This window comes from Anopheles marshallii, chromosome 3 (assembly GCF_943734725.1).
Source record: "Anopheles marshallii chromosome 3, idAnoMarsDA_429_01, whole genome shotgun sequence".
Taxonomy (NCBI): Eukaryota; Metazoa; Arthropoda; class Insecta; order Diptera; family Culicidae; genus Anopheles; species Anopheles marshallii.
Window position 1 is genome coordinate 55,689,230 of NC_071327.1, and position 17,410 is coordinate 55,706,639.

The 17,410-nt window shown below is 42.9% G+C and overlaps 3 protein-coding genes across 4 annotated transcripts; 1 reads left to right on the top strand and 2 right to left on the bottom strand.

The window, feature by feature from the left end:
- Positions 1-1,557: 1,557 nt before the first annotated feature.
- On the bottom strand, positions 1,558-5,497 carry LOC128715338 (transitional endoplasmic reticulum ATPase TER94). The gene is made up of 5 exons (XM_053810221.1): positions 5,481-5,497; positions 4,483-4,585; positions 2,069-4,105; positions 1,839-1,993; positions 1,558-1,746 (listed from the first exon to the last, which is right to left on the bottom strand). The coding sequence occupies exons 1-5, from the start codon at positions 5,495-5,497 to the stop codon at positions 1,644-1,646; spliced, it is 2,415 nt and encodes an 804-aa protein (XP_053666196.1). The 3' UTR covers positions 1,558-1,643.
- Positions 5,498-6,381: 884 nt separating this feature from the next.
- LOC128713449 (pleiotropic regulator 1) lies at positions 6,382-7,910 on the bottom strand. 2 transcript variants are annotated; one of them, XM_053808309.1, is made up of 3 exons: positions 7,798-7,910; positions 7,603-7,726; positions 6,382-7,470 (listed from the first exon to the last, which is right to left on the bottom strand). In XM_053808309.1, exons 1-3 carry the CDS (start codon positions 7,908-7,910, stop codon positions 6,382-6,384), a joined length of 1,326 nt encoding a protein of 441 aa, XP_053664284.1. The 2 variants fall into 2 exon arrangements, with proteins under 2 accessions (XP_053664284.1, XP_053664283.1); XM_053808308.1 differs by having other exon boundaries at positions 6,382-7,523; positions 7,590-7,726.
- A 749-nt stretch (positions 7,911-8,659) lies between these two features.
- LOC128712248 (gamma-soluble NSF attachment protein) lies at positions 8,660-10,004 on the top strand. The gene is made up of 6 exons (XM_053807144.1): positions 8,660-8,712; positions 8,805-8,872; positions 8,946-9,256; positions 9,325-9,600; positions 9,667-9,861; positions 9,942-10,004. Exons 1-6 carry the CDS (start codon positions 8,660-8,662, stop codon positions 10,002-10,004), a joined length of 966 nt encoding a protein of 321 aa, XP_053663119.1.
- Positions 10,005-17,410: the final 7,406 nt, after the last annotated feature.

The window sequence follows — 17,410 nt, forward strand, 5'->3', positions numbered from 1 at the left end:
ACCCTACTATATACCCCGTATACCCTACCCTGATACGTTTAGTAGTTCTCTATGGCTACTTGTGGACAATGCTAGACGAGCATTATTACGCGCTGCATGTTTGTGAGCAGAGCTTGTTGAAAAGCAGGATAAACCACCATCTTTTTGAGTTGTTTGGGGAAACAGACATCATGATGGTAGGTGAGACAGGAAGAATACAAAGGACGGGTCACGTGATGAGGATGCCTGGCTCATGACCTACCAATCAGGTGCTCTGTAACGACCCGGGTCGAAACGTAGAGGAGCACGGCGAGATCTTTGACTGGATCAAGTGGAGGTGTCATCAGTCGGAGATTTCATGCAGCTGGAATAGAAGGAGAACAGACCTCGACCGAGTTTCCTGGAAACGGATTGGTCACCTAGCCATTCCCAGCAGCCGGGTGCTCAACTTTGAGCGGAGCAAGAAGAGCAGGCGAGATACATAGGCTAAGTAAAAACATTGAAACCACGATCCAAAATCCACTCGACTCGTTCGTGTACGTCTGGTACCTATTTTCTTCCTGTTTATTTTCTTTTGCACCCATTCCATTATCTTCCAGTGTTTCTGTTTCAGTGTAAAAAATACAATTGTAGAAGTATGCGAACGATTACACGTTTTACCACGCTGTCACTACTCTTCTGTGTCCCCCAGAGGGAGGGAAAACAAATTGTCTGCAACGCTGCAATGTAATTCCGTAACTGAAAAAGGGACACGAACTGCTGCATTCTTTGTAGTAATTCCCTTTGCGCTTCGAGGGTGAGTAATGCCACCTTCGCGTGTCGCGTTCCAACACCCTCCTACCATGAAATGGATTGGAACCTACTCAATAATGACGATTAAAGGGTGTGAAGTATTATTTCTACTATTAACGCCAGGCTCCAAATATGATTCGAAATGAAGAAAACCTTTTTTATGTTTTTTGTTTGCTTTTACCGCATGAAAAAGAACCGGAAGAAGGGGAGTGTGTGGCTTAAAGGATTGCAGGGAGCGGGTGTTTGGAAAATAAAGAGAGGACAAAGGTAAGGAGAGCTTGTCTTACAATTAAAGTATCTCATTTCTTATTTGCTTCAAAATCATTATTATGAATAAGAGGTTACCACAAGCTGCTGTTTCGCAGTCTTACATACACAGCACGTTCCCTACCGTTGGAGCTGGAATTGGAGGATGCACGCACTGGCTGGCCTCTTATGTATGTCTCACCCTCACAATTGCAGTGTTGCAACCTAACTCCGAACATTGTTTTCCACTAATTCTTCGTCCTTTCGTTGCTACTAATGTTGAGTAGTGTGAAACATGTGTTTCGCTACACAACAGAGCTCATCCTACAATCGCACCATTTCGGTCTTCCGTTTCCGTTCTACTGATTTCTACTTTCTACATCACGCACTACTACTATTAACCAGTCATTTTGTTTTCGCCCTTCCCCTACTAGCCGGCTTTAAAAGATACTGGGAGAAAGAATCAAGATTATGCAAGGTGAAGGCAATAATATGTGTGTAAAAACACACAACACACGCGAGGGGCAACGGTTTACTGTTGTATGTTTAAAGACTGCAGCTGTGGCAACGGAGCAATTGTTAGTCTAATAAAGGAGAGGGATAGATGTGTCTATAGCCGCGGCAATCTAGCTGTAGAGATCGTCATCACCGTTATCGCCGGGATTATTGCTCGTCGGTTGTGACGAACCCTGGCCCTGCGAACTTGAGCTGCCCTGTCCCGAGGGGAATCTAAACAACGAAACAAGCAATCATTGAATAATCGAACTACCGCACATCGAATATGGAAATTCCGTCAAAACGGTCAAACCCCCGTTACTTACCGGAAGTTGGTCCCGAAGCCACGAGATTGCTGCAAAGTTTGGGCAAACATTTCGTACTTCCTAATATCGTTGTCTGATACGGAACGGCGGGCAAACTTCATCGCTTCCTCGAAGTGATCACGCGTTATTTCCGGCACCGGATCTTCTTCATCCATCTAGCGAAAGCAGAATACAATAAACATGTACTTTTCTCTTCTTATTTCGATAAATAGGGATCGCCGAATACTTACATCCATTGCCGAATTTTGGTTAGCGGCACGGTCTCGCTCCCGTCGGATTTCCGCTTCGATCGCCTGACGGATGGCCAGCTTACAGGCACGCTGGCAAATTTCCGTCAGATCGGCACCCGAGAAACCCTGTGTTACCTTCGCCACGTAATTCAGATCCACATCCTCCGCTACCGGGCTCTTGCGCAGATTCGCACGCAGGATAGCTTCACGTGACTTTTCATCGGGCAGCGGAATGTAGATCAGCTGATCCAGACGGCCCGGGCGCAGGATGGCCGGATCGATGATGTCCGGTCGGTTGGTGGCGCCGATAATGAACACATTTTTCTTCGCTCCCATACCATCCATTTCGGTTAGAATCTGGTTGATCACACGGTCGGCGGCACCGCCCGCATCGCCCACATTACCGCCACGCGACTTCGCAATACTGTCCAGCTCGTCGAAGAACAGAACACAGGGCGAAGCGGAACGTGCCTTATCGAATATGTCGCGCACGTTTGCTTCCGACTCGCCGAACCACATCGTCAACAGCTCCGGACCCTTGACGGAGATAAAGTTCGCCTGACACTCATTGGCGATGGCCTTGGCGAGCAGCGTTTTACCACAACCGGGCGGTCCGTAGAACAGGACACCGCGCGAAGGTTGCATACCGAACTTGAGGAACTTGTCCGGATGTTCGACCGGGTACTGTACCAGCTCCTGTAGCTCGCGCTTGACATTCTCTAGACCACCAATGTCGGTCCATGTCGTGTTCGGCACCTCCACCACAGTCTCGCGCAGCGCGGACGGGCTTGATTTCGTCATCGCGTAGCGGAAGTTTTCCATCGAAACTGCCAGCGAGTTGAGTACCTCCGCGTCAATCTGATCGTCCTCCAGATCGATCAGATCCATTTTTTCGCGAATTTGCTGCAAGGCCGCCTCGGAACACAGCGAAGCCAAATCGGCACCCACGTGACCGTGAGATTCGGCCGCAATCTGCTCCAGATCGACATCGTCCGCTAGTTTCATGTTCTTGGTATGAATGCGAAGCACTTCTAATCGGCCAGTAGCGTCCGGGATACCGATGTCAATCTCACGATCGAAACGCCCGAAACGACGCAGTGCGGGATCGATCGAGTTGGGACGATTCGTCGCTGCCATCACAATCACGTGCGAGCTCTTCTTCATGCCATCCATCAGCGTGAGCAGCTGTGACACGATTCGCCGTTCCACCTCACCATGCGTCTTCTCACGCTTCGGTGCGATGGCATCGATCTCGTCGATGAAGATAATTGCCGGCGAATTCTTTTCCGCCTCTTCGAACGCTTTGCGCAGATTCGATTCGGACTCGCCCGCCAACTTGGACATAATTTCCGGCCCATTGATAAGGAAGAAGAACGCCCCGGTTTCATTCGCAACGGCACGTGCTATCAGTGTTTTACCCGTGCCGGGTGGACCGTACATGAGAATACCGCGCGGTGGCTTCACACCGATCGCCTTGAACAAGGACGGATGACGCAGTGGCAGCTCGACCATCTCTTTGATCTGGGCCAGCTGCTTACGACACCCACCAATATCATCATACCCAACCGCATTCAGTGTCTCCTCTTCCTCCTCGCGCTTGATCGGATTTCCTTCGCAGTGGATCACCGTCTCAGGGGCGACGATACAGTACGGTTCCGGATCGGCTGCGACTACCTTGAATTCTACCGCACGCATGCCACCGCGAACGACGAAAGTATCATCCTTGTGGATCGGTCGGTAGGCTTCCAGGAAGTACGGTTTCAGGTACACGTCAAACAGATTGCCCGACAGGCCCTCGACCGTATCGTCAATCGGCAGTATGTGTACGCGCTTACCGTACTTGACGTCCGGGCAGGATTGAATCATCACTACATCCCCGAGCCAAACGCGTAGATTGTTGCGCACCACTCTGTTCATGCGAATTTTCTCATCCGGGCAGTTCTCATCCGACAGGACAATGCAAACCGTTTCCTTGCGGCGCTTGCCTTTCAGCAGCACGGTATCACCGCGGAACAGTTCCAGCTCGTCCATTTTCGCCTAAAAAACAAAATAAACTTTCTTTACTCGAGTAAAAGCAGTACTAATCGATTTTATAAGATGACTTTAGTGGTAAAGTTCATTATAGAACGATTTAATCTAGAAGGACTCTTAAGACTCTTTAAGTTAAGTGTAAAATGTAAGTGTAAGATCTAAAGCTCTGGCACTAATTACTTCATATTGTGAAATATTTTTCTATTTATAAGAAAAGTCCAGCAAACATTCTTAGATTTCGAATACAAACTGCGCGTTATTAAAAGTAGGCCAAAGAGAATTGCATTTCAGAAAGCTTTTGTTGCCAATCGGTAAAGAATGTAGCTGTTGATGACTGGTGAGTGAATTGTTTCGATTCCAGTAGCAGGAGAAAAATTGCTCACCTGTGACAACGAAATGACCGAATTGTCATCATTACCGGCTTCATCAACGATCAGACGATTCGGGCGATCCTTGCGCTTCAGAATGGCAGTTGCCAAATCCTCGCTAAATATAAAAAAGTAGATAAACATGAAGCACGATGATTTGGAACCGGAGGGGATGTAGCATATCAACACTAAACATTCAGTAACGATTGCGCTCCCAGTAGCACGGCGTCATCTTTACGAAACCGTAGGGCGCATAGGTTATTAGCCTTTCAGTTCGAGTAAGTGCGTAGGATAGAAAGAGACCATCTCACCATATAGATTTATGTACGAATGGTTCCTTTCAACATTCATAATACATTCTACGTACGTTTGGTATTGCGAAATTTTTATCACTGTTTTAATCGCTTACCTTTCCAAAAACAATTAATAATGATGTGATTACAACATCCTCTTTCTAGATGTACAATATTTATGGGGCTACCAACGGGAGCCATCACGAACATTGCAGAGCCATGTAAATTGAAAGTAGATTACCGGTCATTTTGCATGCTCTTCTCATGAAGAGTCAAAAACAAAAAGTAAGGAAAAGCATGTTTTTGCTCAACTCGGAAAGGATTCATTCGGGGCAGTTTACTTTTATGTGATGCATTTTTAACCAACGATTACGCGAAGTAACGCATATCGTGACAAGCGAAAATTGAAGCAAGAGACGTACAATCCCCTCACACATACAACCGCACACACAACACAGTCCGCTGCTGCTCAGCCAATAGAAACCCTCTACGTACAAACATGACACAGTAGACGGAAAAGACGTGCCTGCTTTCTTCTTTCTTTGTGAAATCACACAATTCAACGTCCGTAACTCCCGGTGACTTTTGTTTCGGCAGGAAAAACTGCAACAATGTCCTTTTTTTCCTTACTTGCCGGCCGCTTTCGTTGCCACAACCACATTCCCACGCCACCCATCGCAACGAAACTTCATCATCAAAGTACGCGAATATTCTACTCACTTCTTGCTGTCGGCCATTTGAAGAACGGTGTTTTCCGGCTTTGCTACTGATGGGATTAAAGCAACCCAAGTTCCCTTTGGTGAACCTTCTCGTGCCTAATGGAGGGCTTCTTCTTGCAGAATTCGCACGGTGCTTGCTGTTAATGTGAGCGAATGTACCCCGTTAGGAAAAACGCCGCCACACTTCACTTCACTTCCGTATTTCTGATCGATTCCTAGAAATCAGATGTATCGCAGCCTACTACGAGTGGGAACTTCCTTTGTTGATGAGTTAGCTCTGCGTACGAAGGTGTTGAAAATCTAGTTCAGTCTCTCGCTACAGGCTAGGTTATAGAGCTACAACCGCAAGCGCACACTGCAAGGAACAGCGAAGACAACGACGAACGCGAAGCAACGATGACGATGACTTGCCATCTGGATGACGTTTCCCGATGACGCTAGCACGGTGCGCGGACATGCAGGTGACATTTCATAAAATTAATTTCGCTACTTTTTATTGTGTTGAATGAAAAACTTTTGTTATGAATATAAATGCTAGTGTAAAAAATTCTGTTCCATTATTTTTACCAGGTTAGGCTCAAGCGTCGAGAATGTACACAAAGTATTTCTTGATAAAATGCAATATGCCTGGCGGCTGAATTTTTAACGGTAATCGATACGTTTCAGTAGACAATTCCGATAAACTTTCAGCTAGAATATAACTTTATTTACATAACCAAATTTTAAAAAATACAATAATGTCTATTGCAGCATAAGTATCATGAAATAAAAGAAACTCGAACAATATTTGTAAGTGATGCATTCAAATCTGTAATTCAGTTGAGTTTCATCAAATTGTAATTTTATGTCGATTGTATTACAATTAAATATATTTCTTGTACAGAATAGCGATGACTTTACTTTTAATACTTCCTACGTTTAATAATCTCCGGACGCCAATTGATAGGATGCGATTCTTCCGTCGCTTCATCATCCTCCTTGTAAATTTTGATCGTCTTGTCTGCCTCGGTAGTGATCAACCGGGAACCAGACTGATCAAACGTCATGGAGAAAATGCCCGCCTCACTGTCCATCGAGCCGGGTTGTACTGCGGCTTGGAAGCGCTGGAAATTGTATCCAGTGCGCCAGTCCCAGAAGAACATCGTTCCATTATCTCCACCAGACACTAGCACGCCTTCCGGATTTACGGCCATACAGTTCACGATCGAGTTGTGTCCACCAAGATTCTGTATAAAGTTTCCTTCCGGACAGCGCCATTGTTTTATGTTATCCGGCGAAGCCGAGGCAAACATGTACAGTGACGGATGCAGTACGATCGCACGCACACTTTTCTTGTGGTTTGTTAGCGTGCACATACTCTTTCCGGCGGCCAGATCCCACAATCGTACGGTCGAGTCATGGCTGCCAGTAATAATCTGCGGATTGGCAGCCTGTGTGACCACACTCGCCACTGTGTTCGTGTGTCCGGTCAGTGTGTGAATGTTAGCTTTGGTACGCATATCCCACACGCGTGCCGTCGAATCACGGCCAGCCGTTACAAGCACATCGATCGTGGGATGCAGTGACATCGTATACACCGCAGACAGGTGCCCATGGTAGTGCCGTATTACTTTGTTGTACTCCAAATCCCAGCACTTTACCTGCCTATCCTCACCGCAACTGAAGAGATACGGATGACGCGGACTTACGGCCAGTGCCCGTACGGTGCTTACATGTCCCGTAAGGGAAAGTTTTAGTTTCCCACTTGCTAAATCCCAAATTTTAATTACGCGATCGGCAGCACCGGTTGCGAACCATTCGTTGCCTGGTTCAACGGCAACGCATCGTACCCAGCCGAGATGACCCGAAATGACACGACAGAGCTTCCACGGAGCGTGCCATTTAGGTTTGGGAATGGTTGGTGCTTTCTTCGGTAGTATCTGCACGGCGTTGGTGGTATTCTGCGACACCGGTGTTGATGCCTGCACTAGTGCTGTCTGAGTATTCTGAGTCTGAGTTCCATCCGGTGCTATTCCTTCCTGCTCACCGGCCGTTATTGCTAGAACTGTAAAAGGGAACGATTTGGTTAATCCATCCAAAGTTTCCCCTATATGCAGGTCCCCGTGCTTACCACCTTCCTTGACGCCATTCTGTCCATCATTTCGATCACTGTCACCTCTCTTCGCCGCTAATGCTTTTGCTTTGGCAGCGCGATCAAACACCAAACCATACGTATCCCGAGCTTTAATGTTAAATTTATGCTTTTCCCTAGAAATAGAAGGAAACAGAACTTGCAAACATTCTTTCACTTGTCGCCAATTCGGTTAAAAAATGCTCACATGTTTTCATCAATCTCCGGTAGCAAGGACTGATTTGCAACGAAGAAATCATGGGTACGTTTTAATGAACGGAACACCAAAGTGTGCACCGAATGACGCTGAACTTCCTCCATTGTAAAAGGTCGTATTTTTACGGTTTTAACCACCAACTTTGTTCCCTTTTAGTATGCTAAACGCGACGAAACTGCCGGCGGCGTGTTGTATTTTTCCGAAGGGTAAACAACTAGTGACAGCTTGGGAAAACGAAGACAGCATCTGTTATACGATTGTTTTCGTCTATTCCACTGACAGCATTTGCACTGGCCAGGGGTGCTAAACTGCAATTAAAGAATGGTAAAATACATGTAATCTGAACTAGTTTCAGGTGAGGAAAATATTATTTTGTGCTTTATTATTAGCATTTCAAGCTAAATTAATTTGCAACGAGTTTGGTATTCGTGGAATTTCACTGGGAAAAATAAGATCCCATCTCAGCACGGTTGTTATACACCCAGATCCTGTCATACAGGGTTACCCATTTTGACACAAAGGAAACTCAAGGCGTGTGAGCTGTCAGTGCGGGAAGTGAAGAAAAATTTTATATCAATAAATTCGATTGTCGTTTTTTGAGGGACTTTCCCAGTGATCTCTTGACGATTTTGTGGTGTTTTCGGTGCAAATTTTTAGCCGTCCATCGTACTGTTTCGCCGAGCATTGTGCTACGTGTTTGTAATTCATAGCAATCGGGTTTTTCGGACAGTCCGGAAGTATCTACTCAGCTGGGGGTGGGTTCCGAGAAAAACAGTACCAACAGTAGCAATAATCTTGCATTGGTCTCTACGTTATCAAATCATCTCATTGATCCCGGAATTGAGGTGCAAACATGTCGAGCAAAATTGAAGAAGCTCAGGAACATATCCGACAAGCTGAAAAATGGTACATCCAATGCAATGATGGAAGCATATTCACAGACGATGTTTACTTTTTTTGTTTTATTATCTTTACTTTCATCCACAATTTTCAACTAGCTTGAAAACGTCGCTGCTAAAATGGAGACCGGATTACGATAATGCCGCTGAAGAATATAACAAAGCAGGTGAACATTTGCACATTCCATGTCGTCGAAGGACAATTGTGTTTATCGCATTTTTGCGCATATTTCGTTATAGCCACCTGCTTTCGGAACGCAAAGTCGTTGGACCAGTGTCGTGACTGCTTGATGAAATCTTCCGACTGTCATCGTCAGAATCGCGCCCTGTTTCACGCAGCCAAGTGTCTCGATCAAGCTATACTGATATGCAAAGAAATGAATAACCTCGGTGATATACGTAAGCTGGCCGAGCGGTCGTGTAATCTCTACCAGCAACACGGTTCGCCGGAATCAGGCGCGACTGTATTGGATAAGGCGGCTAAGATACTGGAACAAACGCACCCGGAGGATGCGCTACAGCTGTACAAGCAGGCAGTCGATGTTGTTACGGTGCGTAGACTACAAGCGGATTTTCGTTGTTAGTTTCGATTTCTTATATGCGTTTTCATGCCCCATAGATTGAGGACTCGACCCGCCAAGGCGCAGAGTATGCTAGCAAAGTGGCACGAATTATGGTTAAGCTCGGTATGTATGATCAGGCCGCAGATGCTATTAGGCGCGAGATCGGACTGCATCAGCAAGTCGGATCGGATGGCGCCATTGGGCGGCTAGCCGTGGCATTGGTGCTTGTACAGCTTGCCCGCGGGGATTATGTTGCCGCTGAGAAAGCCTTCAAGGAATGGGGTAACTGTTGCGATGCTGCAGAAGTCCAAACGTTGGAATCGTTGCTGCAGGTTAGTGTGTACCATCCACTTTGTGACCGTGTGGCTTTGCTCAAACTTGTCCCATTCTCCCCACAGGCATACGATGATGAGGATCCGGAACTAGCGCAACGAGCGCTCTCCTCACCTTTCATCCGGCACATGGATGTGGAGTACGCAAGATTGGCCCGCGATTTACCGCTTCCCAAGGGTGTTTCCATCGCACCGAAAGCGAATGTCATCGAAAATGCGGCAGCCTCTTATGTTTCCCCCAACAGTGGTGCGTCGGGCGATGTAAGTAAACAATGGCAAATACTTCTGTCAATGTTCCCTTTTTAACATTGCGTTATACGTATTTTCATTCTACTTGTAAGACTACCGCCAAACCATCGGCGGGTCCGGCTGGTGATGATGAGGACGAGGGTGGCCTGTGTTAGTGTGTAGAGCTACCAACCGTTACCAACTGTCCATCCAGTGGAGTATCCCGTGTAAGCGTTAAAAGTTGTGTGATACTATTGCTTTTATTACAATTATCATTATGATTATCAGTTACAAGTAGCGGACATATGATAACAATCGTTGCGACCCTGGCAGCCGCATGGCGCCAATGCTTTTCCCAGTATTCTAAAATTCACGACTAAAATCAAATGGGAGAATGTTAACGGGGTGAATTAGGTATGTTTCGGAACGAAACCTTCGGATGTTGTATTTTACTTTCTGAATGTACTATCTATCCTACGTGTGGAAGCAAAATCTGTATGTATTCTAACCATGCTCGCAACCAACACCGTTCCGCATCAGAACAAAGATTGCTACGATGCAGGTGTTTTTCAATTTAGTTGTACGACACAATGTTTACAGTGACGGCAATTAAACGTTGGTACACTTTCGCCTGTGTACCTTCGACATCCATGTTCTTTTGCATCTGGTGGCAGTAAAATGTGGTATCATTTCGTGACCATCGGTTGAATATTCATATAGAGCAGGAAATGTGACACTATATAAAACACTACTTAACAACAATTATAAAGTAACGAATCAACACAATGTTATGACAAATGAATTTCCAATTATCTCCCTTCACTAGCTATCTATGTAAGTAAAGCTTCACCGATCCCGACGATTTGTAGTTTCCCAAAGAATAGTAAACATTGCTCTGTACAACAAACAAAAAAAAAACAACATTGCTTAACGTATGCTGAAAATCAAACAAAAGCGTTACAGTAATAAATTAGAAAATCGATTCAAAACCATCGATGAAATTAGCATTCCAAACATGGCACTATGACAGACTGCACCGCACTTCCTGGTGCTACCAGTGAACTGAAGAAAGCGCCACATAGAATCTGGTGGCATAGGATGAATTGTTTCGCAATACAGTATAGACGTGATCTTGAACACTCAAAGGAAGAAGCTGTGAATGTTTGAGGGATACACTATTTTTGTGGAAGGTGGCTCGCTCCTTTTGGTATTCGCCAAATGAGATATAATATTTAACTACATCTTGATGTGTGCCATATCGTAGTTACTAGGCACTGCTGAAGGTTTTCTTGACAAGTTTCTTGAATTATCCACCTTTGAAGGTGTCAAACCATTCAAGCTTTTCCTGGCTTTTTTTAATCGCAGCTGGGAACCATCATCATTGGTGGTGGGTGAATCAGCTTGAGTTTCATATAACTAAATTTCTTTTTATACCGAATGAATGACTCTCAACATCTATTAGCAGCATTTATGATTCCTTGAATATACAAGAATTCTGAAAGATCTTCGATTCATGAATGATTTATTAATTTTCAAAGAATTATCATTTTATTCGAGGACTGTTGAATGTTTGGGGTTGATGAAACTTTCAGGATTGAACAGTTTTTAAAAATTCACGGAACTGTGAGGATTCGTAAAAAAAATTGAGAATCGACCATGATTTGAATGACTCTTTAATGAAGAGTTCATATGAACTACTCTTGTCAATAGATTTATGAGACACAACTAGTAACTCATGTTTGACTCATGTTTGATGTTGATTAAAAGTGTGTAACCATGTTCTTATTTCTGATAGATACGAGCATCTTCTGGCCACAACTAGACGCTCTTGCAAACGCATTTTCTCTAATCACAATCGGTGACTTCAGTTTGTTTTTGGGATTTTTGTCTTATTACAAAACTAATTACCGTACAAAATAAGTGCAATTGTCAACAGAATTTACCACTGGATTCTATGTGGTGCTTTACTTAGCATGCAAAATTAAACACAAAAAGAAAACAAAAGAAATAAAACACATTGATAAATTTGGTGCATTTGAAATAAATGTAACAAAAAGCAAAAGCTACAGCAAAATAACAAAACTAAAAAAAGCATTGACTTCGTGTGTGAAAGCTAAACATTACCATCAAACCAAATACCATACAAGACAAAAAGAAAACAGAACAGAACTTTAATAGTGAAATTAAAACCTCTCGATAACATCCTGTCTCTAGAGTACTTCATTGGATGGAGTTTATCAATTATAACTAATAGATAGAGCAATCGATGGATGTACTGCAAAACCACGCAACACTGATGATCGTGTACGTGTGTTTGTGTGTGTGTGTTAACTTGCTGTAGATGAAATGTTTATGAGCAAATTAAAAACGAACAAACAAAAAATAACAAAACCCAACGGCGAAACATTACAAAAAGAAATGAAAACAGTATGGTTGATAGACGCTATTCCTCGTTCGGGAATTATATTAGCTGGAGAGGGATAAAAATTTAAAAAAGGTAACAAAACACTGGGCTAGTGAACACACATGATTTAAAAGATAGAAAGCAGAGGAAAAAAAACAACAATCGTACAATTACACAAAAGCATAACATGGAAAGTGGGGAGAAAGGAAGAATTGTATCCGCGAGTGCTATTGTAAAGATAGAAGATATGATTTACCATTTGGTTTGTAGGCAGCCAAATTCTGAAGACAACTTTTACCTTACAGCGTTTAAAGGGTTCGATAATGGCAAGAGTAAAGCTCGAAACGGCACACATAATAATTCTGCTTGTTATTAAGAATTATTCGTTACAATGTTTACTAATGTTGATTTTTTTTACGATTTTATTATCTGTTTATATTTCATGGAGTTTTGTTTTCATATTTTATGACTCATACTTCCTTCCGGTGCTTATCTGTTGTTAAAGTGTTATATTTATAAATTGGATATCCACCTTTTTTTGCAATATTACTTTAGTATTTGCACAGTTTGGTGTTCATCAAACGAATGAAGATAATAAAAAGAAAGAAAACTATGCAAATAGAGCAATTCCAACTTACGCAGTATTGCGACGATAAACAACGATAATCAGACAAGCATGCTACCGGCAGGTCAGATTGCAGCTATTTGAACCTACCTAAACTGAATAAAGTGTAAAATGATTTAACGTAAAGAAGTAGTAGCGCCAACAGAAAAGTGTTTTCTCGTTATGCATTATGCAATTGTCCGCTTACGATGCGTTGTAAAGAAAAAAAAGTAAGAAACTACTTATATCAACCTAAATCACACACGACATCCTGTATCCGACGATGTAAAGGTATTGGAACGGGGATTGCAACGGGGATTGCAACGGGGAAAGATCAATTGAAACTATTATCAGCATTTGACACAGTATACAGTACTAGCACACAGTGTGGCTTCGGTTGAATATTCAATAATGATGAGACAAATTTTATTCCAAAAAATAGAACAAAATTGAAAAAAAAACGATTGATCACCAGCAAAACCGAACTTTTGGGGGGGTGAAAAAAAAATTAAAATGAATATAAAAAAAACAACAACCCAAGTTTAATCATACCTTAGTGTGTAAGAAGATAGAAACAATCCGCTCCTGGGTCAAATCGAATGAATAAAAGCAAACCTTATGCGCGTAATATTGTTGACTAACAACGGTTTGACGATTTTACTCTTTATTGGTTTTATTACTCGTGTAATTAGTTACTCAGTCAGCTATATTGAAATCCTCTTACCCTCACTAGGACTGACAGAGGATCTTCAGTCCGGATTAAGTAAAGTGTGAGTAGGGCAAAATTTAAACATCTTCCATGATAAGTATGGGAAGTAAGTAAGTCCAACATTCTGTATGGGTTGTAGGGGTTTACATCTCCCCTTTTATGAGGGAATGCTCATTATGCTGCTTGTACAAAGAACATCAGAGGATCATTAATCCTCCCTCGAATTATCCGGCTAACGCATTTTGGATGGATGGTGAACATTTATACCCGCAGTACGACGATAGCTTCTTTGCCCTAATGCAGGGCTTGGCAAGCTATTTTTAAAAGACGAATAGCAAAACTTTTGAAAATTTCAATTTAGCTATTTACTTTGAGGATCAATTCTTCGTTAGGGGTTCGACTTCATATTTGTATTTTCAGTCATTTTAAATCACAGGGTTTTCTATGTTGGTTACGTACGGCGAGTTCAATAAGTTCGAATACACATTAGCATTGTCAAGGACATGTCATTATTTTTGTCCCAAGTTCTTGTTGTCCGTTTTAATTACACATATTTGCTTTAAATGCGCATGGTGTCAACTTTCTGATACTGTTAATTTAGCAGCAGTCATATGGTGTACAGCATAACCAGGAACAGACTCCAATATGGAGACAACATTCCTGAACCAAATATAAACATCCCACGCATCCCTAATGCATAGTCTAAGTGGATTTCGGGGGCCATCTCTAAAAACGGACACTTCCCTTTGGTATTCTTAAAACAAAACAACGCCAAACTGAACGCAGTATACTCTAACACTTAGTTTTTAGTGCAGGTTGTTGTTGTTTCAGTTTTCGAAACCTCTGTGGAGCTGAACAATTCGTGTTCCAGCAGGACGGCGCACTATAACATAAGGGAGTTTGATCCAATAATGGTTTCTTTTTGGACTTAACCGACTTTTTGGACATAACTTTGTGGACTCCCAGCTTCCTGATTTTAAATTATATCGGCTTTTCGTTTGGTTCTTTATGATGTCGATTCTCGACGTATAAAAGGATATCGGATAGCGGTCGGATAAAACTCCCATGCAAGTCGTTTGTGCCGCTTTTTTCTGGCTAGAGCAATATATGAAGCTCGTAAAGAAATTCAAATCCTGTTCAATGTCGAAGTCATGTTCAAATTATTCTGTGTATGTCTTGCGATTTCGTGTTTTCATCAACTTGGCTGTATGGCAAACCCTGTCCAGGCGGACTTGCTTTTAATCTTTGCCGAAATTTAAATCCCTCTTAGTTACTGCACTGCGAAAAAGAGTCTTTGCGGAAAGGTCAGTCACGCATGGGGTATCGAATTACCTACATTGACCGCGATCTAAGACCCATAAGGAACCGTACGGCAATGGTCCTGCTTCGTGTGCACACGGAAGCACTGCAAGCAGAGACTGTGGACAAAAAAAAAGATCACTAATCCCAATCTTCTCAGAGCGTCGCTCGGGAACTGGATCATCTTTTCGATTAGTTTTGGAAATGGGCGGGCGAAAAGCTTCGCATTGGATGACCTTTTGTGGCTAGCAAAAAGCTACCTTTCATTTAGCAAAGGAAATTAGCTGTCAAGTTCGCCCGGTTAATGGCAGCGTACGGTTACATGAGCGACCAGATTCGAGTGGCTGTCGATCTAATTATGTGATCATTAATCAGCTCGAATGTGCTGTGGAACGTAAATGGAAACGCAGTCAGCAACCGACACCCATTAAGTACAAAGCTGTGTGAAAACTTTCGCTTGCCACAGCTTTATGTTGTGTCGCGGGGAGTTTGTTCTACACAGCAACGCATAAGATAATTCGGTTGTTCGCGTCAAAGCATTTGCTAAGCACTCGTTTTAACAAGAGGAAACATTAACCAAACTTTGCATGCACATTGCGAGCGTATGAGGGTCCCCGGAGTTTTGGTACTCGTTCATAAACATCTTTCCTAACCGGTACCAACGGAAGTAAGATTGAATGAAATTGCGTTGAAAAAACTTCATCAACGAGAAAAAAAAAACATTCCCATTGATCCGCGTGGTGGTCCTGTGATGGAAAAATTGATCTTCCATCTCCTTTTGGCTACATCCACACTCAGTCACTCAGTGTGGGTTTTGTGCTTCGTTCCCAATTATGCGCTGAAAGAGCGGCAGAAGACCGTAGATAATGTACAGGTGAAGACGGATTTGCGGGGATTTCAAGAACAACTACAACAACGGAGAGCAAAAGTATGGTAAACTCCTTATGCAAACGCGCTCAATGCGAGCAAGTCGCAAAGAAACATGGATTACGAAAGTGAGGCATCTCGAAAAATGGGCCGTAAAGGAACACGAGCCTCAGGGCGGTAAATGGATAGGATGTTGAGAACTGTAACTGATGGGTGGTTGCGGACGAAAAGATGGAAGTGGAGTACGAAGGAACTTGAGAATAATATAAGAGAAGGGAGGAAAATAAAATACGGTTTCACCACCTACTTCAGCAGCATCGTGGAAGAAAACGTAATAGAAAGACGATCTCCTATCTCCCTAGCGAAGGTCCCTAGTGGAGATAATTTTACAGGAATGAATAATTATGTAACATATCCGATTGAAATTAAGCACGATCATAAGATCATACGGACACAATGATCGATTTACTTAATGCCAAATTTTCTTTTACCAGATAAATGCAGAACCTAATCCACCGGTCACTCCAATCGCTTCGTTGTCTTTCGATATCCAAAGTGATCATCAACACCACCAGCTAACAACCCCGGTCAACTCGATATAACGCATGCACGATCAAAAACGATTTGCCGACTTGTATTTTTCCCTCTCTGTTGCGTTTGTTGTTCAATGGGGCCATGATGTGAACAATTTAGGCAACATCTTTTGCGCGACAGAGTTGTGGAGTGATGAAAGCGATGAGAAGGGATGGTAAAGTGAAACGATCGATGCTTAATCGTTTTTCGTAGATCCTGGTGATCATGAAATGAAAAGGAGAACAATAGTAATGAGATAAACAGTACGTAGCAACAGAGAGAGAGAGAGAGAGAGAGAGAGAGAGAGAGAGCCAGGGAAACTGATGCAGGGTTCGTAAAATTTGTAAATCGCTAAGTATTTTAGTTTACAGTATAAACGTACACTTCCCTTAATCTAAAGTAGACAAAGATTGGAAAGATCGTAAAAGTTACAACGGATTACAGGATTTTGTTCAAGAGACACAAGATTGCAAAGATGGTATCAAAGAAAACGAGTATCGGCGAGTTGATAGCAATGGAGTAGTTTTGCTTCTTTTATGAGCTGTAAGTATAAATTTAAATGAGGAGAAGGAGAAGACATTTTTTTTAAATTGTGTTTTACTTTTTGGATTTTCGTTAGAAAAAAAATGTGTACATTGCTAGCGTTAGTTTTATTTAATTAACAGGTTTTATTTCTTTTTCCACCGACTGAACATTATAAATCTCCAGTTTCTTTTCTTTTCTATTGGCTCATATGCTCGTTGAGTTTATTTTCCGGTTGGTTCATAAAATAAATCAAACACAGCTGAATAGAACTTATCAACATGAGCAGTTGGTCTACGACACTGCACTTCCCAAGCTCAATATCAAGTTCAAACAATTTCAAAACAATTTCAAACTGCAATGAGTTTTCGTCTAGCATAAAATTTTATCAAACGCTTCACTACTTGACAATCCCTGAATGTTGAGGATCGTTTGCCAATTTGCAAGAGAAAGATCACGTTCGCTCTCTTTCTCTCTCACACACATATACACACACTTTTGTACGGTGTCTTGCTCGGAGCATAATGAATGTATAACCTTAAGGGTGAGTAAAGTGGCCGCGTGTGTGTTGGTGTATGCTACGGGTCCATTCTACACCCGCAGC